This window comes from Tetrao urogallus, assembly GCF_951394365.1.
Source record: "Tetrao urogallus genome assembly, chromosome: 11".
Classification (NCBI taxonomy): domain Eukaryota; kingdom Metazoa; phylum Chordata; class Aves; order Galliformes; family Phasianidae; genus Tetrao; species Tetrao urogallus.
The window spans coordinates 15,162,106-15,186,868 of NC_136824.1; the positions used below are offsets into that span (position 1 = coordinate 15,162,106).

The 24,763-nt window shown below is 39.0% G+C and overlaps 1 protein-coding gene across 1 annotated transcript; it reads right to left on the minus strand.

The window, feature by feature from the left end:
* Positions 1–1,465: 1,465 nt before the first annotated feature.
* On the minus strand, positions 1,466–11,210 carry BNIP2 (BCL2 interacting protein 2; the record flags this gene model as incomplete). The annotated part of the gene is made up of 10 exons (XM_079540654.1): positions 1,466–1,514; positions 3,744–3,779; positions 5,308–5,406; positions 5,522–5,608; positions 6,161–6,292; positions 6,557–6,659; positions 7,401–7,577; positions 9,336–9,500; positions 10,410–10,477; positions 11,161–11,210. The coding sequence occupies 10 exons, from the start codon at positions 11,208–11,210 to the stop codon at positions 1,466–1,468; spliced, it is 966 nt and encodes a 321-aa protein (XP_079396780.1).
* Positions 11,211–24,763: the final 13,553 nt, after the last annotated feature.

Consider the following 24,763-nt stretch of genomic DNA (forward strand, 5'->3'; position numbering starts at 1 on the left):
CCCAGACCATTATGTGTATCATTAGAGATTCTACATGAAGTGGCCATTAATAAATGTTGACCATGGAACTAGCTAGACTGCCACTAATCCATGCCAGGTATTAATCTAGTTGAATGCATTTTTTTTTTTTTTAAAGTTCAAGAGAAACGTATAACACTACATGAAATTGACATTTTAAAGACAAAATCACAAGCATATAAAAATATCTGAAGATTGAGTATTTGCTAAAACATTTAATTGCTCAGCTCCTGAATGGATTCATTTGTGTGCATCTGTTCTTATAGGAAAACAGCAATGCTCAAGACACTTCACAAACTTTTACAGGCTATCAATCAGTGCCTAACTGTTGCCCTGGAATCCAAGAACGCTTTTTACATAGGCAACTTTACTACCCTTATGGGATAAGGAGGAAACCTTTTATATTGTTGGGTTTTTTTGGTGAAGTTAATACTACTATCAGGTGCCAAGCCAAGAGCTTTAGAAATGGATGCTGATTTACAAGGATGACACAGTAATAGTAAGAGTCCCCCAGTCTCTGCACACAAGTGATATTATGGGTAAGATATTTATGCCACTCTCAAGCTCTACTGAAAAATAACCAGAATTACTGGTGATAACTGATATTTATCCACAAAAAAAAAAAAAAAAAAAAAAACACAACCCAACACAACCCAGAACAAACTCATTTCATCCTTGTAGCTGAACTAGCCTTCGTTTACTGAAGCAGAATCTGAAATTTGCAGCTTAAATTTACACATGTCTGATATCAGTCACTTACACAGTTTAGTTTCCACTGCAGCTTAGGCTTAAACCCTCTGGCCAACAGACAGGAATTCAGAGAACTCCAGATCTGTGTTCTGAGAAGTGGACTACAAGACAAAGCTCAAGCTCACTCTAGTGAGGTAAATGAGTACTGCTTGTATTAGGTGTGAACAGAAATAAGCATCTCCACGCATATAGTAGACTACGTTATGTGATTGTTAATTTTCAAACAAAGTAAGGTTTCTCTGACAACCAAGAAATGCACTTGACCATTTAGAGCAAAAACAGATCACGCACTTTATACAATAACAAGTAGTTTATGGCCTCGCCTACCTGCAAATGAATTCCTTCAGCAGGTACACAACGTATTGCTCAAAGTCATAAAAATATATATTATCTTTCCTTTAGCATTTAGATATATAAATATTTTACTGAAGAACATGCATCATTTAGATAAACAATTGTAAGAACATCCTCTAAACATGGGGTTCTTTGACATTTGGCCGTATAAAAGGATTACACAAAGGTAGCTACTCAAATCAAGACAAACCAATACAGCAGTGAAGAGTCCATTGTGTGCCAGTCTAAAGTTAAGCACCTCTTGCAACAAGTTATGTAATATATACACACAAGAATGCATCATAAATGAAGAAAATAGCATAAATCCATCTGTATATTCTTCAGTCTTGTTCTGTCTCTCAACTTACTGTTCACTTTTCTGCTCTTGTTTTCCATTCAGCTCTTGGTCAACTCTGCTTAGTAAAGAAAACAGTGATGTTAGAACTGTATTAAAAACAAATTTAGTTCGCTTATATATTACGCAGAACTATTAACAGAAAAAGGTGAAAGCTCTTGCATGGAACAAGGTTTAGCATGTAAATATTGAATAGTTAAGATTTTTATTAAATGCAGTTACAATAACATATTTAAAAAGTCTGTTTTCTTACTTCCCCCTCAAAATTGATTAAAATTGTTAAGAAGCCATTAAAGCAAGCATAGCATTTGAAAAGCCCAAGTACAATTTGACTGCACAGCAAGAAAAAGGTTCTGTACTCTTACTAATAAATACAAGCAGGAATACAAGTTCTCAGTTAACAATACTACCAGGTGCTGCTACGGATGAACTCATACGCTGCAATATTAGCACAGAATTTTCTTCAATTTTAAGTAACTAAGCCAAGAAGGTAACAGCAAAAACTTAATTAACAAGAGTTTAGTGGCTCCTTAATTGCAGTACTTTCCATCAAATTATAAGACTCCTTTGACTACCCAGGAAAAACTCATTTCTGAGGAGTTTCTGTATCTACCTTGGGCCACTGAACAACATGCTGCTTTGCAAAAAGCAGGGGATGGCTCACAGTGCTGCATGAAACGTACTTCTCATCTTTAGATCAACTTCTCATCTTTAGAATCAACTACACTCTTAGCTATATCTTCTGGAAAATAATGGAGATCACTTAACTTTAGAACCAGTCATAGTTCCAAAGCAACAGAGGCTCAGGATAAGTTTGTCTTCTAACAGAAGAACTGGCTAGCCTATCTGTTCAGTCTCTCCAATGATAGCCAGCCACTTTCTTCAAAGTGATTATAACAATGACAACTCTTCCACGTCATGAACCCATAAAAATAGGAGGCAGATGTTCTATTTTTTTTTTTACAGTTTTATGAACTGCACCTAAACATATGGATTCAGTAAACCTGGAGCAGTGGAATTTAGAAACATTCCTAATTAAGGAACGGTTTACCTGCACAGCATGCTGCTGCAACTCATCCCTGTCCTCATTGCAGTAACTTAGGAAAGCATATTTTGACATGACTTGTAGAATTATAGGAAGCACGAGAAAATATGGTAAGCTAATGCAAGATGGCTACACACAGACCTATAGCTGGCAATATAAATCCACAGTATCACACTCTAGCTTCCAAAATGATGTGTACATAGCCAAAGAATTCCTACTGCCATCCACAACACTCTTCATAGACAAACATCAACATGCCTCCTTTCCCATATTACAATAACGCCTACAGCTGCTTTCAACACAATATCTCACAACCACTTCATGCCTGTGATCTTTCCTGTCTACTTCAGTTTTGAAGTAAAACTTTTGTGAAAAGTATTGGTAGTACAAGTATCGACATTGACAGGGATGCTAAAGGTGGGTTTCTTAAGTTCAGCTTTCTTAGAAATTAAGGTTACAACACCACAGGATTCTCTTAATGGAGTAATTCATAGTGAAGTAGCTTCACGTGCAAGTTTTCAGAGAGAATTATTTTTTTAATTTTCATTTCATTGTTTCTTTGGTCATTATCCAAGTTAGACAATAAGCTTCCCTCAACAGTTACACACACGGAAGAGTAGGCAAATAAGGTGAAGTTAATAACAGAACACTCTGGTACATTTGTTAGTTATACAGTAAAAAGTAAAAGCAAACAAAAAGTTATCACAGCTATTAAGATAGCTTGAATAATTAGCAAGAGACTGAAAGTTTGTAAAGTGAAAATCTAATGACTGTTACCAAGGAATATACACACTGCAAATACAAACAGCACTAAAAACATTAAATTGCATCTGTGCAAGTTAAAAAGGTAGTTAATATGAAACTAAATACACATTAGAACTTCCTCCGCAGTTGTGCCTCTGCTGTGTACTACAGCTTAGCACCTAAAAACAGCTCTTTAGACATCACTTGTTAGAAACAGTGAAACAATTGAATCAGTTCATACAGAAGCATGCTTTTGCCTCTTGAAAATGTGGTTAAGAATCCACACGCACCCCTTAAAACTCAGAATCACATTTAATAGTAGACACTATTTACAAATACGTGAGTTTTCAGATGTTACTTTCATGCATAAGAACTAGGTCACTAGTGCTTGTTTATATTTACAAATGCTTATTCCTTTACACAAGCCAATCATCTGGGGGTTAGTTGCAGTGCAAATAGTCTTATCTAGATGCAACCCTCATCAAAACATGAATATACCTTGTTTGTTTCTTTCTAAACTTTTCTTCTTCATACCTTGGTGGGGAAAAGTTTGATTTCAGTAAATATACAAAGGCCAAATTCAATAGAAGCTACAAACTGCTATTACTGTCAATATAGTTTGCGGAAACATGCCAAGTTTTTAAATGAAAAAAGCAAAACAAAAAAAGTTTTGCATCTTCAAGATAATTAGTATTAAAATTTAACTACCAGAACAACTTCCTGTGCAGTATTTATCCATTGCTAAAGTTTTAAGTCTATACTCTTAATAGTTTAAAACCAGATATCGAACACATTAGTCTGATAATTAACTAATATAAAGGATGAGCTTGGCTGACCTCTGAAGACTGAAACAGGCTGCCCAGAAAAGCTGTGGATGCTCCATCCCTGGAGGCAAGGCTGGATGGGGCCCTGGGCAGCCTGATACAGTGGTGGCAACCAGCCCACAGAGGGGGTTGGAACTGGATGGGCTTTAATGTCCCTTCCAAATCAAGCAATTCTTTAGTACAGAAAGTAGCTTTACAAGACTTGGAATGACAGCCTGAATTTCCCTAATATATCCTTCAAAAAATCCCAAGAGAAAATTCTCAGAGTAGCAGAAGGCTGCTCCAACTTTGTCACATCTTTCACCCTCAACAAAAAACTGCATTTGCTCTATGCTAAAAAAATAAAAAAAATAAAAAATAAAAAAAAAATTCACAACTAACACCAGCTGAATGTTTACTGTGGTACCCAGCAGTCAGTTTATCCAACATGGATGTGATGCTCTGCCCAAAGTGACACTACACTATCTTCCTTTATAGAGTTTCCCATTAGCCATCACATCTGTGATCACCTATTGTGGTACATAATCCATGGACTCTGTATGTTATGCTTTCCAATTAATCTACTGACAAAATTATTATTTCCATCTAGCTTTTTCAAGACAAAAGTTTATGATTTCGCTTTATTACTGCAGCCACCGATTCTGTTCAAGTGTCACTGTCACACCTGAGAGCAGAGTTGTGCTGACATTAAATAGATATTATATGGCAAAGATGTGAAAGGAAGGAAGAGCAGAAGGAAAAAAAGAAAATCAAGGACATTGGTACTGCCTTCCCCTCTCTGCCGAAGTAGTTTCAGAAGTACAATGGGTAGGGATTCAAGCACTTTTTATCTACAGCTTTCTTCAAATGAAATCCCTACCCAACTGATATTTCACTCTTTAATTTGTAGTGCAGTTTAGCATGAACAGTGAAAATACTATAAGTTCAATGTAAGTGCACAGCATTTCTTACTCAAGCCATTTAGCATACAATAAGTAGAACAACTGCAGCAAGGCTTAATCTACAGAAGACTAAACACATCATAAACAGCTAATTACGTGAGACACTATACAGGAAAGTCCTTGTACATTAGCATTCCTTCTGTAGTATGGAATATTGAAACTGTGGTTCAGCAATTCCTCCTAGACATAGCAGTTTTATTAAATATCAAGTATTACATTCAAACCAACCACTGAATATATTATACAGCACTTCCTAAACATGGTCAACCTAGAACACATTTGAACTATAAGACGTACTGTTTTATGCATTCTGGGATGCCAACGTATTCCATGGGGATGAGTTCAGCTAGTTCTGCCAGAGTAAAGACATACCTAATTTTCTGGCTGAATTTTGAGCTGTGGGAGAACAAATGCAGGGTACAGTTACAACTTAGAAAGTATCCATTAGATCAATATTCAAACAGTCAAACATTTAAACTTTTAAAAAGAATAATAGCATCCATATTATTACCTAATAAAAGGTTTTGTGATGGCCAGAAGCGTTCTGATGAACCAAGAAGGATGAACTATGATTAATGACTTCAGATTTTTCCTTAACCTGAAGGATGCAAACATTGAACATGATTATTAGAGCAAAAAGTAACATGACAAAAAGCTTCTTAAAATATATATATATACACACACACAAAACATATTTTTGCAATTACAACTTTGTTATTTAGATCTAGCACTCTGATATCCCATTACTTGAAATTACCAACTGCCCTAAGAAAACACTAGAAAAATACCTAGTCAGAATTAAAAGGCTACCATCATTTTAACAACCAAAGTTACAGTATTTTTTAACACATTTGCAATGAAATTGTCAAGGGATCCACCTTATTATATTCACATATGAATGTTTAACAAAGTACTAAACTGTAGCAGTACCCACCATTCTAATGCTATGATTTCACTTATAAAAACGGAATTAAAGAAAAAAAAAAAAAAAAACCATATCCATACCATTATTCTACACCAACAAGATGTCAGAAGAGATTTTCAATACAACAAACAATATGCTTCACAATTACATCTTAATGATTAGCAGACACCTCATTAAACAGCACTGAATACAAACACTGGGAGAAAACACTACAGAACTTCTTACCGTCTGTCAATTTGCTGGTAACACTTCCTAAGCCAGCCTATGCTTGGCATTTTTCTCCGTGTTGTCGCACCATTCAGGTACACTATCATATAATTCTCTGCTACTAGTAGCTCTAAAGTGCCAATTACATACCTGCAAACACAGGGAAAGAAAATGCTCAAGTGAACATCTGTGGATATTGAAGTAGTTCCTAGCACTGCCCAAATATGCCCAAAAAGGAGAAGCTGACAACAGTGTTAAGCAACATCCAGTCACTTTTTTCCCCTGGAATTAGACACAGTTGCTGTATTGTTTTACCCTTCCCTCACCTAAAAGAAAAAGCTTCACAAAAAAAAGACGTTATTAAGGTTTACAATATGAAGCCAAGGTAGTGTTCAAAGGCAGGTGATGACTTACTTAAATAGATTGTCCATTAGGTATCTGTAGTTAGGCTGGCTGCTTTCAGGCATAAAACAAACAGCAAACACAACAATGGCATTTAACCCATCACCATAATAACCTACAAAGAAAAAGGCAGCAGTAGTGACTACAGTGATTATATCTTGACCACTTTCACTCAAAGAAAAGTCATGAATGTACAGCAAGTTTTTCCATTATTTCCCTTAAAGAGCTTTGCAAACACCAATGGTATATAAATGGACAAGCACACATGCACATTATACATCACCTATCACCAGACTGATCTTCTGGAACCTCTTCTGGAACCACTTGGATGGAAGAGGTAAGAACATGTGTCAGTCTGTTTCCAAAAACATTTTGCTTATAATTATTAAATATATGCGTATTTTTTAAAGTTAATCTACTTTTAGGGAAATAATGGAAACAGATGCAATCAAAGTGCTGTACCTATACTCCATATCTCAGTACATTTAATGTTTTTTGATGGCCAACTTTTCTTCCTACCTGAACCTCATAGACTGTTAAGCTAGAGTCAGTAAATTGATTTTTGCCTGAGCAAAGTAAAGCTATCTCTTTCAACACTCTTAAAACCAAAAAAAATTTAGATCATAACACTGAGACTGTATAACTTCTAAGCACATTATGAATGGTCATGTTAGGAGCTGAACACAAATACGTTCTGCAATTTTAGATTAAAATGCAAGAAGTATCAAACTAAGCACATGCTTTACACTACAACAAAGCACAGCATCACTGAGTCTTTCCGTTTTTGCTGTACCACTGCATCTCAGCTTCTAGTAGTAGTTTCAACAGATCCCCTCAGTGCATCACTAATTCTTACCACCATGACTGATAACTTTTTTATACGGTTCGATTGCCTTCATGTCCACCCTATGGTCCTGTTCGCCAATCCTAAACATACGCCAGCGTCGACCATCCTCTTTCTCCTCTGCTGCTGTATATTCAGTAAGTGATCCTTTTCTAATTACATCAGTAGTTTTTGGCTTTGGAAGATCATCTGCCGAAGTTAAAACATGTTCAATATCCATTATGAATACTGCATACAGTGATGGCCAATTATAACACAGGTTAACCATTTTGCTATCCAATTTAAGTCAGTCAATATGTTTGGCTGAAGGATATCAGTTCCTTCAGTCATGACAAAAGACCATCTCATCAACATCAAACTTTTATCAAACTACTGTTAGCTTTGTTTGCCATGAACTGCAGTTTTATACTTGAAAGCGCATGCAAGGTTCTGATTAGGTAAGAAGCCTACTTAACAGGAAGCATTCAGTACACTGACCTGAATGGATGTCACCAAAATAGGCAAAGTGGTTAACTCTGTGATAATCATACAGGTTACTTGATCACAGATTTACATGGAAGCATAATTTAAAATATTAACACTATCTTGCAAGCAGACATGCAGGCATTCTATTAGAAATTAAATCTAATTTGTGTGTGCGCACAATCACTATATGAAATTTATGCTGACAGCAATCTGTCAAAAAAATTTGCTCCAATTAAATAAATGATTCTTGACTTCGTTGCACAGACCTTACCCAAAGCGAGAAAAACCTACTGCAAGTTAGTTGTCTGTTCCCAAGACAAAGCTGTTAACTGAAACTATCCTTCCAGGAAAATGAAGGCAGCAGCATTAAAGGAAGAAAAGACAGAAACCCTTTTCAGCCACTTTTGAAAAACAAGGCACAAATATCTGGAACATTTCCTTAGCAGCACTGCAAAGCTAACCCCAAACACCAGCTCTTCGTCTCTAGAGTTCTCAAACAGACTCGTTTCTACAGGTAAGCCCAGAGCCTCTGTTACCAAATCTTGACCTGCAATATCTTAGGTATTAAAAACCCTTGCTTTAAAGAACGTTTTCCGTCCATGTATAAGCTACCCTGGAATGAATAACAGATTTTTTTCATATGTAACAATGAAAAGAACTTCCTGTTTTCTCAGGATTCTTTTTTATTATTTGCAGCACAAAACAAGTAATAGTCAAGGTCACGTATCTTTAATTTCAGATACATTTTTAAGTAGTATGTTTATAGAAGTTTAACTCCAACTGTTTGACCAAAGTAATAGTCCTTAGCTTACATTAAAAGGGCCCTAATCATAATTAAGCTGCGAGTTTGAAACTTGTGCTCTAACTCCTACACAGAACTTTGTTATTTCCAACAAAACTAGATTCAACAGATTTTGCCTGTAAAAATATTATTAACAATCTACTCATTTCGTAAGAATCATTTCTGTAGCACTTCTACCATGGCTATAGGTAAGTTAACTTCAAACATATTTCAAGTTGACAGAAAATACAAGTTTTTCTACTATTTCCAGCCAATACAGAAAGTTTGCAAAGTCTGAAGAGTTCTGACCTTTTTTCAGTTTCATTTCAGCAGTAAATGACTCAGGTGTTACTCATTTTTTAAGAACATCATTTAGATCTCTTTAAATACAAAGGCTTACAAATCCTGATACGCTAATGTGCAACCTGCTAATATTCACGTTGCTTACCTCTATACAGAATGGAATTATAACACATGTAAAGCGTATGTTTGTACCAAGGATTTGCATTCACTTTACTTTACTGGAGTTAATAGCTATTATGTTTGTCTGTTATTAGTCAGTCAGCATAGGATTTGCTTTTTAAAAATTGTCGCTATCTAATGACTTGCACGAGAAAAGAAATTTACGAGTCACAGTTCTTTCCCACCTGAAGAATAAGAAAACATCCTGTGGCAACATACAAGAGCTACAAAACACTTACCTTCCCATTCAAACTCATTGCTATTCTCTGAAGGAGTATCTAAGTCATCCAAATCAATGTCTCCGCTCTCATCCAAGTCAGACAAAACAGACTCCTCGCTGCGATCTAAATTTAAGCTAATATCTGGAGCTGTAAGTTTCTTCCTCACTTTGGTTCCATTAACTGCTGCATTTAAAAAAGCAAATTTGTTTTCAAAGCTCAAGTGAGTTTAGACGAGCACAGTAACAAGACAACAGCACTTCCCCAGAATACACAGTAAGTTAACACCCACCATTTAAACAATGCATCCCTACATCAGGAATTAAAATATACATGGCAAAAAGAACACAACTTGGGAGACTAAAGTTCAAGTCCTTAAAACGTTATGTTTACCCAACTGCATACATACTAAGGTCAGAGGGAGATCACCTTACTATTAACAAAAGAAAAATGTGAAGTGCCTCCTCCAGTAGTATTGCAGACAGTGCAATGCATTTGTATTCCAGCCCTTGTTTTTGTCAGGAATCAATAACATCACAGCTGTCTTTGAAAGAAGCAATATACAAGGCAAAAAAAAAAAAACCAAACAAACAGACAAAGCTAAAAGACAATACTATGAGCAGATTAAGGAAAGTGTTAGGCAAATACACAACGTGCTCTTACACAAGGCAAACATTTGCGTGATTTAGGCAGCAGCTGAAAGCAGCAAATAAAGATATTGATCCAGTACTGGAATTATCCAAGATAAAGCAGACAGACGAGATCCAAAACAGCTGTGTTTGTTTTTCTTATCTTTTGGACTGCCAAAAACCTTAAAAGGCCTGAAATACGGAGTTAGACTAAGGGAGGCCCGACCTGATGCAGAACAGAAATCAAATACCAAACCAAGATTTTAAGATCAGTCATGAAATGAGTGTTATTTATGTTCATTATTACTCAGATCCCTCTGTTCACATATGAATATGTCCTTTAGAATGCTGATCCCTCAAGCCTCATCAAAAACAAAAACAAAAAAACAAACCAACACAAAACAGAGTTTTAGGACAGCCATTTAAGTAGAAAACCATCAGCCCAACTACATTGACATGTTCTTACCAGTTTCACCTTCTGTTCCTGCTGCAGCCAATATATCTGAGTCAACAGGATCATCCTCTGGCAGGGGCCTGACACACAAAATAGTTTTTAATAGTAGCTTCCACTAAAAACACACTGTGGGTTGTATTGATCCAAATGCACATGCTATCTAAATTCAAGCTGGCAGTAAACAACACAGCAGAAATTTCCTTAAAGCATTCACATTATGAAATGCCAAAGTACTAGTTGCCACTGGTATCATCTTTAGGAAAACTTACTGTATTCTTGCTTGATGAAGTTTAATGTTAAATACATCACAGAAACAGTACTTTTTTTAAATAAAACAGAACATATATGAAGTCTTTTTTTTTTTTTTTTTTTTTTTAATTTCTTTGTAGGTCTGAGCATCACAGTACTCTTACATGCTAGCAGTTTTGCTCAGAAGCATTGCTTATTGCAGTACTCAGGCCCCCAGTCATTGGTGATTATAAGCAATCAGGAAAAGTTCATTTAACACTTGAAGAAAACAAAGCTGAACTTACACTTTCATACTGGTAACATCAGAAATTTCAGTATGAGCATTCTTATATTACTTACACACTAACATAAAGCTATCCCTTTCCAGACCACAAAGAAACAAGGCACAAAAGCCTCTCAAGATCACTATGTTAGTGGAAATCACTGCAAGACTGAGTATTAGTTTATCAGGAAAATAGGGACAGATTGTTTTGGATGTTATGTATTTGATTTTTATTTACAAAAAGTTTAAAACCTTGGAAAATCTTCATCTTGCCATTCTTCCTTAAACTCAACACCTTCCATTCTCCAGCCAACTTGAATTGTTAATAGTTACTCCTGATCAGCCAGAACCCCTTGTCTTCTGGACTGCAGGCTAAACAGCAGCTACAGGAACATAAAAAGATATGGTTCAATATTGCAACAATGCATCCTATCACTTACCACCAAGTTGAGACATTGTGTGGAAAAAATAGGGAACAGTTAACAGTTCATCCCCTACCACCACAGCCCATCCTCACGCTTTTTTTTTTTTTTTTTCCAAATGCAAAACTACTTGTAATAAACTGCTTATAATAACAAAACTGTCATAATAATTTAGGTTGGAAGGGATCTCTTGAAATCATCTAACCCAACACTCTGCTCAAGCAGAATTAATCTTTAAGTTACAACAAAAGCTCAGAGTAACCTGATCTTTCATTTGGGATTACACCATTTCACTCCACACTGTATGAAAAAACAAAACCTGACAACTCTCTAAATTATATGAGATACCGAATAAAGGTGTACTCTGGGGAAAACGAGCAAACAAACCAGATGGTCAGGTCTAAAATACAACTCAGCTCTTAAACAAACAAAAAACACTTCAACAAAAAGAGCACTCACCCAGAGATGTGCAAGTCGAGCTGTGGCTTTTTCAGGCTCACCCATCACCAGCAACAGGGCATCCCCAACAACAGAACATAATAAACCATTCTGCTATGATACAAATCCAATCCAGTTGAAAATCTTGGCTGTGTTGGCTCTGAAGACTGTCAGGAACAGGTAAACTTATCAGTGATAGGAAAAGCATGAAAACAGGAAATTGAATTGTATTTTTAAATGTAAAGAAGCAATTAAGGTAAAGCCCAGTAAGTACAAAGTTGGAATACAATCACACTGCTAATCAAGCTAGAGAGACAGTTTATTCCTACATGGATAAAAAGAAACAAGTATGCTTACTATTCAGTAGAATCAACTACTATGGAAAATGTCAATTTCTCTTCTCCTGATCTGATAATAACCACAGACCGATTCTCAAAAGACCTGCAATGCTTAAGGCTGTATTAAACAAGCTGCACAATATAAAAATATAGAAGTATTTTGTTGTTAAAACTGTATTAACAGAAACAATTAAGCTTGAATTTGTCATTAGTGCTTTTTTTTTTTTACTGACTTTTCCTTCCTCCCACACCCAGGAAATAAATATAAAACTTCTAGAAGGTAACAACCTAACTCTCCTTAGCAGAAGCCTTTCCTTCCTTGAGTTGTTCAGCCCCTGCAGCTGTAGGGAATTGTAGTTGTAGGCAATATGTGCCCACACAGTCTTCAAGTCCCCAGTAAGAGTCCTCCCAGCGCTCCTCTTCCTATCTGTCCATTTTGACTAGTGTGCTCTCTGGAATGCTTTCTTGCTGCTTGAATCATACCACCTTCCTCACAAAAACACATCCTCTCTCATTACGATGTCGACATCCTTGGTATGAAGTTCTTCCTGCATTCTAACCTGCTGAGTGTTTGCAATAATGAATTTAAAGAATTTGCTTGGGGATGAAGTTCTGTCCCCATCAGCAGGAACAATGAATTTGTACATAGCACTTGTCTTGAAACACTGAGATGAAGCACAAGAAGTGGCACAATATATCCCACATGCTCAAATGAAGAGAACGTGATGGTTACAGTCAGCATGGAATGAATTATCTGATACAAAGACACAGCTCCCTAAAAACAGAATAAACCTAAAAGAAAATCTCAACTGGTTATTCCATTCTTAAGGGCAGATAAAGAAAGGAAGACAGCAAAAGAAAAAACAGCAACCAACTCAGTCACTGCACAAGTGGCTGTAAGACACTGTGATCACACTGCTGTTCCCCCAAGACTTCAAAGCTGAGTTCTGCCCTAACAGCTTTATCACCACTCATGACGAACGCTGAGCACCAATTAACATCTGTTAATTTCAGATGTACCACGTTTCAGTGCAGAAACAATGCCTATCAGCATACAGGACAGGTGTGGGGTTTGGAAGTTATTTATGCTGTAACCAAGCTAAGATACTTTTAGAACACGCTTCCCACATCAACAGCTTCTCATAAAGGTAGATGAGAAAACCATCATCCATAAAATACTGCGCAGTATAACTGCAAACAATTTAAAGGGCAAGCTCCGAGTCCTACATCAGAAAAGCACAAGTTCAGGCTACTTCACTTCCACATCCTACTCAAGATGCAGGTTAATGAGCTGCGGATGTTTTGACTTCAAGTTTCAGGAACAAAAGCACTGTCACTTGTCAATTAGAACAACGTAAAAAATTCAGAAGGAAAGGTATTCTTCAGTTTTAGGAAAGTTGAAGAAGTGCAGACTTCCAGGATGGCTGATGACCGATTCTGTATCATCATACCAGTGCTTAGAAAGTAAGAACAAAGCTCTGCTCATACAAGCTAAAGCAGAGTTTAGGATTGTTTTCCTATGGCTGCTGTGGTAGTAGTGGCTTTTCTTTTTTACTGCGCCCAAGTCTTTCTAAATCAGCTGTAAATGAAACACGTAAATTTTAAACTTGAAAGTATAACACTAATAATGCAAGTCTTCACTAGTCACGTAGGAGAGAAGCAATTAATTTCTGACTGCTGCTAGCACTCCTCACAGCCAACTCAAAGTTTCTCAGAACAGCAGATTTGTTTGCTATTACTCTCCATGTAATGTACAGAAATGGAATTAGAAGACTGGAAAATATATCAGGTCAGAAACTTCAACACAGAGAACACCTGGCTGCAGGACTGCCATGTGGTTCTGCTTTCTTCATGCAAACCCTGGACTTCAGTGACCAGCACTGCTGTTATACTTCTAAACAAGTCAGAGCACTACAAACAGGAAGAAGTACTGCAAGGCACCACATCACTGCAATCACTTCTCTGCTGCAGCTAATGAAAGGACCTGAGTGCAGACACACAGGTTAAACCCATGTAAATACTTAGCTGAGGTGTGTTACTGCTTGCACCAGAAGCCCAACATGGGTGTTCTCATCCCTTTCCTGGAAGCAGGGCTGGTTCTCAGCTCTCACCAACATGGCGCTGGCTTGGTTTGGGTACATGTATGATACAAGCATAGCATGGTTGAGAAGGCCATTGAGCTGCCACTGTTTGATGTGGCTTACAGCTACACACATACTCTAAGACGTCCTGATATTTAAAGGAAAAAAGACAACAGAATGCCTAAAATTTACTTTTGAAGAAGGCCTGTTGCATTTTGAGAGGCTTTATTATTTTACTTTTTAAACATTTTCTTTCACCTTTGAATTCTCTGAAGAACACAAACAGAAGATAAGCATTTGTGTGGCCACATCTATACATCCAATACAAAGACCCATCATATTTGGTCCCTGATGAGGATATGAGGATTACAGCATTTGAAGTAGAATGAATAGAGTGTACTCTGCGAGACTCCTGCAATGAGGAGTTCACTGCTGAGCTCCACCTGACACACACAGGGCACAGCACACTGCTGCAGTCCCAGTGAGCCAAAAAAATGGTACGCTGCTGTTTTCCTACATTTCACCTTCGCCATTTCATGAGAAAGATCAAATGGAATTCCACATTCCAGGCATTAAAGAGATGCCTCCAAGAGCAGTTTTTAATTTCAAAGCACGCCAGAAGAATACATATATATAATTTTCCTGCACACAGATTCATACTGCAAAGCTCCCTGTAATTTCTAAGTATTTCCATAACCCCACTGGCTTTGAGAACGAAGCCACACGAACCCTTGAAAACATATCCCAGATACAAGGACAGACATCCAAGTCGTGTCACTTGCATGTCAGCACAAGGAGGCAAGGCACAGCCCTCTGCTAATAGCAGTCTTCGCTGCTTTTCCTCAGCAAACGGACAGAAATCACTCGGCAAAGCAAGAGAGCTGCAGGTTCGCCGGGAGCACTCAGCACGGTATAGGAACGCACGCTGCTGAACTCGCAGGGACTCACAGCTCAGTGCCGATCTGTCAGACAGACGACAGCACTGGCACCCGACCGAAGAGCAAATGGAATTACTTGCTGAGAACAGACTTAACCAAACTCGCCAGCTACCACGCAGCTACACGTTACACGAACGGCTGACGGCTCAGAGGCCCAACTGCGACAGCTCTGCCCCGCTCACCGCTGCGGCTGTTCGGCAAAGCCCTACTGCTGCCCATCCCTCCCGCATCGCCGGGCACTGGAGGAGCAGCCCAGGCCCCGCAGCCACACGCAGCCACCCGGCCCGCGCAGCTCCGGCCGCCTCTCGCAACAGGAAACGCCGTCCGAACCCGCCACACACCACACCGCACCGCACCGCCCCGCCCCGCTCCCAGCGCCGCAGCTCGGGGAACCGCGCCCCGCGTCGCAACGCTCCCGGCCAGGCCCCACCAGGCTGACCCCGCTGGCGGCTCAGCCACGGCTCCACGTCTCGAGATCCCGACTCGCCGCCGCCTCCCCAAAACCCCCTCGGCCGTACCTGGCGGGAGTCGGACGGGACGACCCGGGCCTGGCCGCGGCGGACGCGGCCCGAACCGCCGCTCTGCCTTGCGCGCCGCCCCGCGCGGCCCCGGAAGCGCGCACTCCGCAAGCCTCACGTGACCGCCGCGCCCTGCAATGATTGGAGAACTCACGCACATACGCCAAAGCACGGCCGCCCGCCGCCCTCTTATAGCTGGCGCACGCGCACTTGCTGCTCTCACGCGGACGGCTATTGAGAGCGCGAGGCGCGCGGCTGGGCGGTGCCTGTCTGAGGGCTGTGGTGGGGCGGAGGCGGTGAGCAGTCCTTGTGAAACCAGGTGGGACCGTGCACCCATAGCAGGAGCTCGGGGAGCTACGCAGAGCCTGAGCTCACCGTCCTTCGGCAGCAGTAACGACAGAGGTTATCGCGGGGAGGAGATGGGAGAGCAGTGCCCGAGGTGCAGAATGCTGCCTGAGAAGCTGCTCTGTGAGTCCCGCCCCGCTGGAGCACGGTGGGTTGGGACGCAGCAGCAGGAAGGCAGCGTTTGCACACACAGACTTCATGAAGCTGAGGGGCAAGATTGATTTTTTAATCGGGAGCTCATTTCTGCAACCAGTACATCTGCTGGAACGTGAGCGTATGTATTGCTGTGTGTGTGCCAACAAACTCAGCTGCACAGAACTGGCCCTGTGCAGCAACATTGCTGCAGTCAGACTGTGACCAAACTGAATTCCTGCTTCTCGCAGCCAAAAGGCAAAGATGCACCAATGTCTGTTTGAGCCCAGAGTACAGCAGGAACCTGGGATAACGAGACACGTGTGTGGAAGAAGGGTAGGAAGAATAAAAAAGTGATTTAATGGTGCGTGACGTGAATGGAGAAACCTACAGTGTAAGAATATAGTGCTAAAGAAGAATAGAAAACAGAGACACTCACCCCCCTCCAGCAAAGATGAAATCTAAGGAAATAAAGCAATTAAGGTAAATTTGTTAGAATATTTATAAGGAATTAGTATAATTCACAGCAAACAGCCTGAGGCCTGTAGGCATTATTGCAAAATAGGCTTATCAGGTAATAGTTACAAGCACAAAGCAAGAGCGAGCTTAAATATAAGGAATTATGAAGCTGCTGGCATGAGAAATACAATTAAACAGGAAGGGGAAACAGCAAAAGGAAAACGGTGTTTTGTTCTCCCAACTCTGTTGTCACCGTTTAATTTTTTGTTTGTGGAGGTAACAGCCATGAAGGTGTTAAAATAGCATTATTCCGTGCTTCAGGGCATTACATTTTCCTGGCTGCACACCAAATTTACCATTACTAGTGTACATATTTGGAGCAGCTCATGCCTGTAGCATCCCGGTTTTTAATAGTGCAGATCTGATTACAGGAATTCTGTACACAGTTTGTAAGGTTCTTGCTCGGGTGTTTAGGGCTGAGTGGATAGAGATCTCATTCTGCTGGTGAACAGCTGGAATTATTCCAGACGGAGCTGGGCTCAGCTGAGCTCTGAAAACTGAGGCTGTGTGACAACCTTCCTTATTCTTTATCAGACCTGTAATATAAAAAGGGCCACTATTACTTATTATGTCAAAAGGTTTAAAGTTAATGTTTTAACATGTTTCATACAAAATACTGTTGAGCTTTTCTAAATGATAAGTTGGTTGCTGATAAACTCAAAACTGCCTTCAAATTGTTCAAATTGCCATTTGCAGGGCACCACCCAGCCAGCAGAGCTGTGCAATTTCCCATTTCTTACACGGGGTGGCACAACACGGCTGGAAATCTTTCCGGTGCTCCTGGGTAACCTAGAAAACAAGCAAACAAGGGGTCGAAGAGAACTACTCGCAGATGTTGAATAATTCTGTTTTTAAACATCAGACAGCTGCAAATATAAGCAGATTCTCACACGAAAGCTTTACCAAAGAGAGCAGGCTTCTAAGAATAATACTCTGTCATGTTAATTTTGTCCTCTATGTGGGAAAAATCAACTGCTACACAGCTTCAAGTCTGAAGTTATTCACAATTAACCTGTATATAGAAAATAATAATCCAAAACTACTAAACACAGAAACATTCACATTTTCATGGTCCTTTCATATTTTGCTTATTAGTAAAATGTCATCTATTAATTCTAAAGTAAAAAAAAAAGCAAACCCTGTGTTACAAATGCCCTCTTTCAACTGATTCAGGCAACAGCTCAGGAATGTTGGAATTTAAAAATATTTGTTTGAAAGTCTGAGTTTGGATTTGGATGTAACTCCTCCCAGCCATTTTCCCTGTAAAGTGTAAAAACATTTTTTCTCCAACCTTTTCTTTTTCACTTTTGTCTTAGGCACCTGTGCTACACAATTACAAGAGCAACATATTATACAGTAATAATTCTCAGACATGTGGACAGGAACAAAGTAGCATACAATATTCTGATATTCCTGTGGTATTCCTGTAGGGTGCGTCATCATTGTATTTATAAAGCTGTGTGTACAATTGCAGTCTGTTATCACGCTGACGTAGCTAGCTAGTAGTGGTAGTTCTATCCTCTCTGTATATCATGGGAAAAATACTGAGCAGAAAGTGATCCTGTCCTCATCATGGTCCTCCAATACTGCAATACAGTTTATCCCAAACCTCCTTCAGCTACTTCAGATAGAACCCACTGTGCTGTAGAGGACTCATTCTTCGTAATCAGAATTGCACTTCCCATGTCTGCTGTTTTGCCCTTTCTTATGTCTCAGCAAGTACCTTGTTGATTAGCAGCCAAGATAGAAACTGGATCTAGGTGAACATTTGGTGTTTGTAATTCAGCTAGGGAAGTACAACAGTATAAAGAATGTGCAACTTTTGTAACAGCCAAGCCAAACCCCAGACCATTTTGAAGATATAACTATTATCTTTACTTAAATTGAATCTGTTCATCTGTGTGTGATTCAGGTTTTTTTAACATATTATTCATATCAAAGAGCATCACAGTTTGTTGGACACAAACATTAATACCACAGTGGGAGCGGATAATGGTCATGTTGTTCACAGAAGTCACCGATATTCTTTGTTAGTATTTAAATAAGCTTTCTGTATCTGCAAATGGGCCATACCAGATACATTGCTATCCATACTGTATTTGCTAACTACTGTGTCCTCAGAGAATAGTAATTCTCAGTTGAAAATGGAAGGACTTATGAACTACAGGAATAATGTGGAAGAATAAAAGCAGTAAATCTCTTGCATCTGTCTTCTTGATAAAAATACCATTAAACAGTTTTAATGCACCCTATAGTGTGTATGTATATATATATATATATACTTCAGTATATTGTTCAGTATAAGTGGAGGAAAACGTGGCAGTCTCCTGTTAACTTACATTTTGCTATCTGTACTGGAACATCTCCCTATCTTAGGGGAAAAAAAAAAAGCACTACAAACAGGTACAGATAACTTCTGTTTGCTGAGTTTATTTTCTGCACATGTATTTTTGGCCTGGTATACGTTTTTATCTTATTGTGCCTTATAAAAATGTACTCTCTGCCATTTGCAGTACCAGTCTAATGTCTGCCATCATAGTGTGCTAATAACACATTTTCTGTCATACTGTTGTCAGAACCCAGTATCAAATGTGGATGAGCCACACTAGCAAAACATTTCTGTATAACCAGAAATGTGCAGCTTCCTTAATTTAAAACTGTTGAGTTTTTCCTTTGCTTTTCTGATGGTCAGGCTGTTATTCCTACTTGCATGCGGTGTGAATTCAGTGACATTCGGTTAAGATTGTTTTCAGTTTCTGAACGGAATTTGAGGTACCCGGTTACATGGACAGAAGATATCTTTGCTGGTTGAGCTTGAGGGGAAAGCTGGGTACAATTATATATTCTTTCAATTATTCATGACTTGGGTCTGAAGTGAATGTGTATACATTTTTCACTTATTCACTTTATAAAATTCAAAACTAAGCCCAGAAGCAGTTTTATTCTTGGCAGCATGACAAGTTTCCTTTCCTCAGCGAACCAGTCAAAGGAATTGTTCCTCAGAGAGTTTGTCATCCCTACATATCCCAGAGAGTCGAGAGGGTAGCTGGCATTCATTACACCCCCATCACACACAGGCTTGCGCGCTCTCTTTCCCTCTTCCCCCCACCTCCCTCTCTGACTTGTGACAACAAGCGTGTCTCGGAGGACTGGGTTTATATCCAGCATGTGGTTTCATTTGCGTATCTGATTTGCAGTTCATTAATCTAGAAAGCATTGCACAATTTTGATGAGGACAGTGTATCGGTGCATGGTCTGCTTATTCTGCTTTCTGTCCCCAGTGCAACACACCGCTTTAAGAGAGGGAATTGGCTCTGTTTTGGAGAACAACTAGAACAAGAGTGGCTCAGGAGCCAAAACTGATGTAAACATACATTAGGAAATTGTTTTGATCTGGCCTATCAGGCTGCTGGCAATGCACCATGCTTTCTTGGGAGATATGCAAATCTGTGGGACACAACTTGACATGATTAAGGCAATGCATACAGAGGAGGTTATTGCCCTTCAGCAAAAGTATGATGTCAAGAAGCAGTGATTCTTTATGTTCTTGGCAGTGCAAGTAGGATCATGAAATTTGGGTCCTCTTGCAGATTCATTATAATTTAGGTATGGTGGTTTTTAGTTTTTTTAGTTTTCAGTCTTGCTTTTTTAAATTTTTTTCTCTTAAGAATTTTTTTTCCAGCTTTTATGATTGTGGTACTATTAGCTGGTTGTCTTGAAGGGGCACCAAAGGACACCAGTTAATTTGTAGTCTTTAAGTCTGTATCTGGAGTTACTATGTTAGTGTGCTGAGTCTCAAGACAAAAAAAGAAAAAAGAAAAAAAAGTTAATTCTGCAGGAAAGCATCGACTTCTCCTATTTATTCACAGCACTGGAGTTCTTCACTTTGAAATTTAGTTGACAGAGACAGTGATACTCCTTGTTGACAGACACGCTCAAAAGTCATCTACATGTCTGAGTGGAGTCAGATTCATTTTGTTCCGGGGTTAATGAGGAATTACTGATCACTGCCTGGGAATTTGTGGGTAAGAACTGCTGAACTTAAGGTGAAAGACTCCATATCCTATTACTACTCCCCTGAGCCAGCCTAGCAAATAGCTAACTGTAATATCTTAATTAACCATGTGTTAGCATCGCCCTTATTCTCCCTTGCAAGCTGCACATATTGCTAATTGCATTAAGTTGGTACACACGAGCACAGACGTTTGTGCTGCAGTGGGGCAGTTAGGAGTCAAGTTAGGAGTCTAACTAGCACCCTTTAATTTAATGCAAAATAAAAGGGAAAACAGCAGTGTCATCTGATGGAGAACAGAGCCCTTCTAACCTCTTGGACAAAACAGACATAACAGACGAAGGAAACCATTTTCTTTTTGCCTGTTGTGTGAAAAGACTAGCAGGAAGAGCACAGTGTGCGGCTCTGGAAGCTGTCATCTTTCATATGCCTACTGTGGACAACTACATAGAGACACATGTTCTGTGGCTTTGAGTGCTCGTGAGCCTTGCTGTGCTGGCTGCACGGTGAGAGGAAAGAGGCCGCATAGTTGGAGCGTATTGCATTCTGGCTGCAGCTGGCATATGATTCATCAGGGACTTGTACCATCTGGTGCAGATAAGGGTCTATTCCGTTACAATGCCTTTACCAGAAACAGGGACCTGGAAGAATATCACAAAGCTATGATTAGTTTGCTAGTGCGAATTTCACACGCAGAAGCTGGCAAGACAAAATCACATGCTCCAGTCTGTCCAGCACACCAAATACACATGCACTTGGTTTTCTGCTGGTGGTATAGACTTGAAAAAATATCTTAGGTTGGGTATTTTTGTGTGCTTTGTTGTTGTGCTGTTTTGTTTGCTTTTGTGTTGTTGTTAGTTGTTTCTTTAAGTTTAACAAAGTCTAGTCCCAAAGTCATTTTTAGAGCTAAAGGGCTCCCAGTGTGTTTTTTTGCCCACTCATCATCATCAATAATTTCTCTGAAATTTACTTCATTGGTACCAGTCATGTTTTCTTTAAATTCCCTTTTGGTTCTCTGTTGCTTTCTGTATTAGACACAATTTTTTAATATAATTCATGTCTAAGCTTTCTGTGTCAGCCCATGGCCCATTCTTTCTAAGCTTTTATTCAGTGAGAATACTTGAGATTTTATCCTGTCCATTAACTTTAATGTTCATATAGTTTTTGAAGATTATATCATTTTTGCAATTAGTGTCAAATTAATCTATAATGGTAGGTAGGTGATGGCAGAGATGGAGGACCTTAGATTTTGACAGATATCCTCACTGCATTTAATGCATTGTACAATATCTCCTCGAATGACCAAAACCTTCACTTGCTGACACTCTCCTTCTCCTCCCTGAACTCAGGCTTCTGCTCATGTACAAATAATATACTTGATCATAGGAAAATCTCTGAGAAAAAAATCTGAGAGAAAGTGTGTTGTTAGCCCTGATCATATTATAAACCTTTATTGCCAATTTCAGGCCTTAGCTCTGGCAGGTTGCTGGTGGACCTCTTTGGGTCGTAACACAGAAAGTCTACCACAGTTACATATATATATATATATATGGTTTCAGAGAGAGATGAAAAAGAAGCCAAACTATTTGGTTAGCCAGTATGAATCAAGGAATAGTAATGTCAAACAGGCAGGCTAGTGGAAAGGAGGCTGAGAGGTGGGAAGAACAGTCATCAAAGGATCACTTCCAGATCAACAACAGCTGGGTTTAAGCATACCTCATTATCTGAGGACTTCATCGTTTAGGCTGATGAAACTAAAAAGAGGCAGACACAAAGTGACTTATATTATACTCATTTGTGTGTTTGGCTATAAGCACATCTGTCTCCAAAATACTTCAGGGTACAACATTCTGTGTAGACCTGCAGCTCTAAACTACTGACTTTTTTGGATGCTTGATCTTGTTTATTCTTGGCTTCAGTGGATCCTAAGACTTTATTTTTTTTACATGAGAATTTTTGGTATGTCTATATATATGTATGTATGTATGTATGTATGTATTCTTTTTTAAATAAGCATTAGCAGGGCTATAATCATTCATTTGTTCTGGCATTATGTGGCATCACTAACATTAAGTGATTGGTAATCCAAAGCTTCTTAGTGCACATGATCTGACCCTCCTGACTTCAGTGACAATTTTATTTAAGTATCAGTTCTAATGCTTTTTGCTGGGATGAAGATATTTTCTTTTTTCTTTTTAATTAATTAATTAATTAATCTATTTTTTGTATGAGTTTTCTTTGCATGCTTTGCGAAGGTATCAAAATGATGAGAGAAAAATTCTCATGGGATGCTAACAGAGTTGGTGACAAAAAGCAAACAAATAAATAAATAGAAGCCCTGCACTCCTTCAAAAAGGTAATAACAACTAAACGTGGAAACTGAGAGAGTCTAAAATTAAACATAAAGATATACATAGGTAAAATGAAAGAATAGAAGGCATTACAGTGGAAGCAACGCAGACAAAGAGGATTTTCCCTTTCTGCACGTATAAAGGCACGTATTTATGGCGCATCATGGCTGTTGCTCTGCTCTCTGCTGAAGCTACCGTGCCTAGCTGCACTTCTTCTGGCACAGCGCGCCACGCTCTGGTGCAGGCTGCAGAACAAGCTGCCTGTTTGTTTTCTACTGCAATTTACAGCCTGTTTTACCAGCACAGTTTGAAAGCTGTGGCAATTTAAATTAAATGATTACATTATTAAGTTAATGAGTAAAAACTCCTTTTGTTGGCTCCAATATGGAAGCCCAAACAGAACAAGTGGGCCTGAGGACCACTCCTGAATTGGAGACAATGAATCAATGCCTTCAGCTTGTTTTTAAAATGAAGATTGAAATACAGAAAACCTGTGCAAGTTCTAGTTTGCTCTTTGCATTACCTTGGCCAAGGAAAATCAGCATGGAATATGTGATTTCTTATTATCCCTATTCATTCAGTAAACTTGTAGCCTGTAACTTCTTTGTGTAAGGATGGTGTTAAGCTGCTGTTGTTTAGTAGAGTGAGATCTAGGCTTGATCTGGAGCTGCTTAATGTTACTATAACTGAAATTAGCAATACCAAATGATTGATTCAGGGCTCGTGTAGCTGTAGGCCACATACGAACCTCAAATAAAGAGAAATATTCTCAAGCCACTGAAACTTCCAAGAATTTGCTCTATAACATTTTAAGCCTTAACGGTTTATTTAATGGTGAGTGGAATGCATGAGCTCTTCAGTGATTAACCAGATCTTTGAGAACTCCCTCAAATACTACTCTCTTTTAATATGTATACCTAGATGCTTCCAGAAACTTGACATTTGTGGTTATCAGCCTTGTTCTCTGTCATGCTGTGGATCTCAAGTTCAATAGAATTAGAAATGTAAGGAAATGGAAATGCATGAACAGCATTTTGCAGCTAAGTGGTCACATATGAAATTAAATCAATTCTATTTATTGGCTAGAACACTGGGAAATAGATCCGCCTGAAAACAGAAAATTAAAGTCACTTGCACCACTGTTATTCACCTGAGGTAAGCAGAAACCAGCACAGCTTGGGCTGGAGTTGTCATTTGTGAGATGCACGCTCAGATAAAATACGAAGCGCACTTCAAGCATGGCAGTGTTGGGGCATGGTAGGCACCATGAGGAAATCAAAGGCAGCGTGATGTTTCTTCTGTGTCCCACAGTTGTTAAATAACACCCCACGCATACTACAGAATTGATTAAATGAGAGTCTTCTGCAATGAAACAATCTAGCACGCTGCCCTGAGTGTCCAGATTAACAACTCGTTCAACTAGCTATTACTAAAAATGACTCATCAAGATTAAAAAAGGATAATGTATTCAGAGCTGTTGTCAAGTCCCTATTTAATGCTACTTTTTGTATTTGCTGTGATAAGCATTAAAATTTGCACACTCCTTGATAAATTGTTGTTCAGCAATGCTTTGAGGGTCCAGTAAATGCTTTGAAATTGCCACGGTGTAATAAATGGTTATTTGATAATGAATGAAATTGTTTGAAAATACTGTTAAAATGTCGAGTTTTAACATACAGAACATTACTCAAAAAGAGTGCAAACATGGAAACCACAGTGACACTAGAAATATACTGCAACAAATGCATTTATTTGTACAGG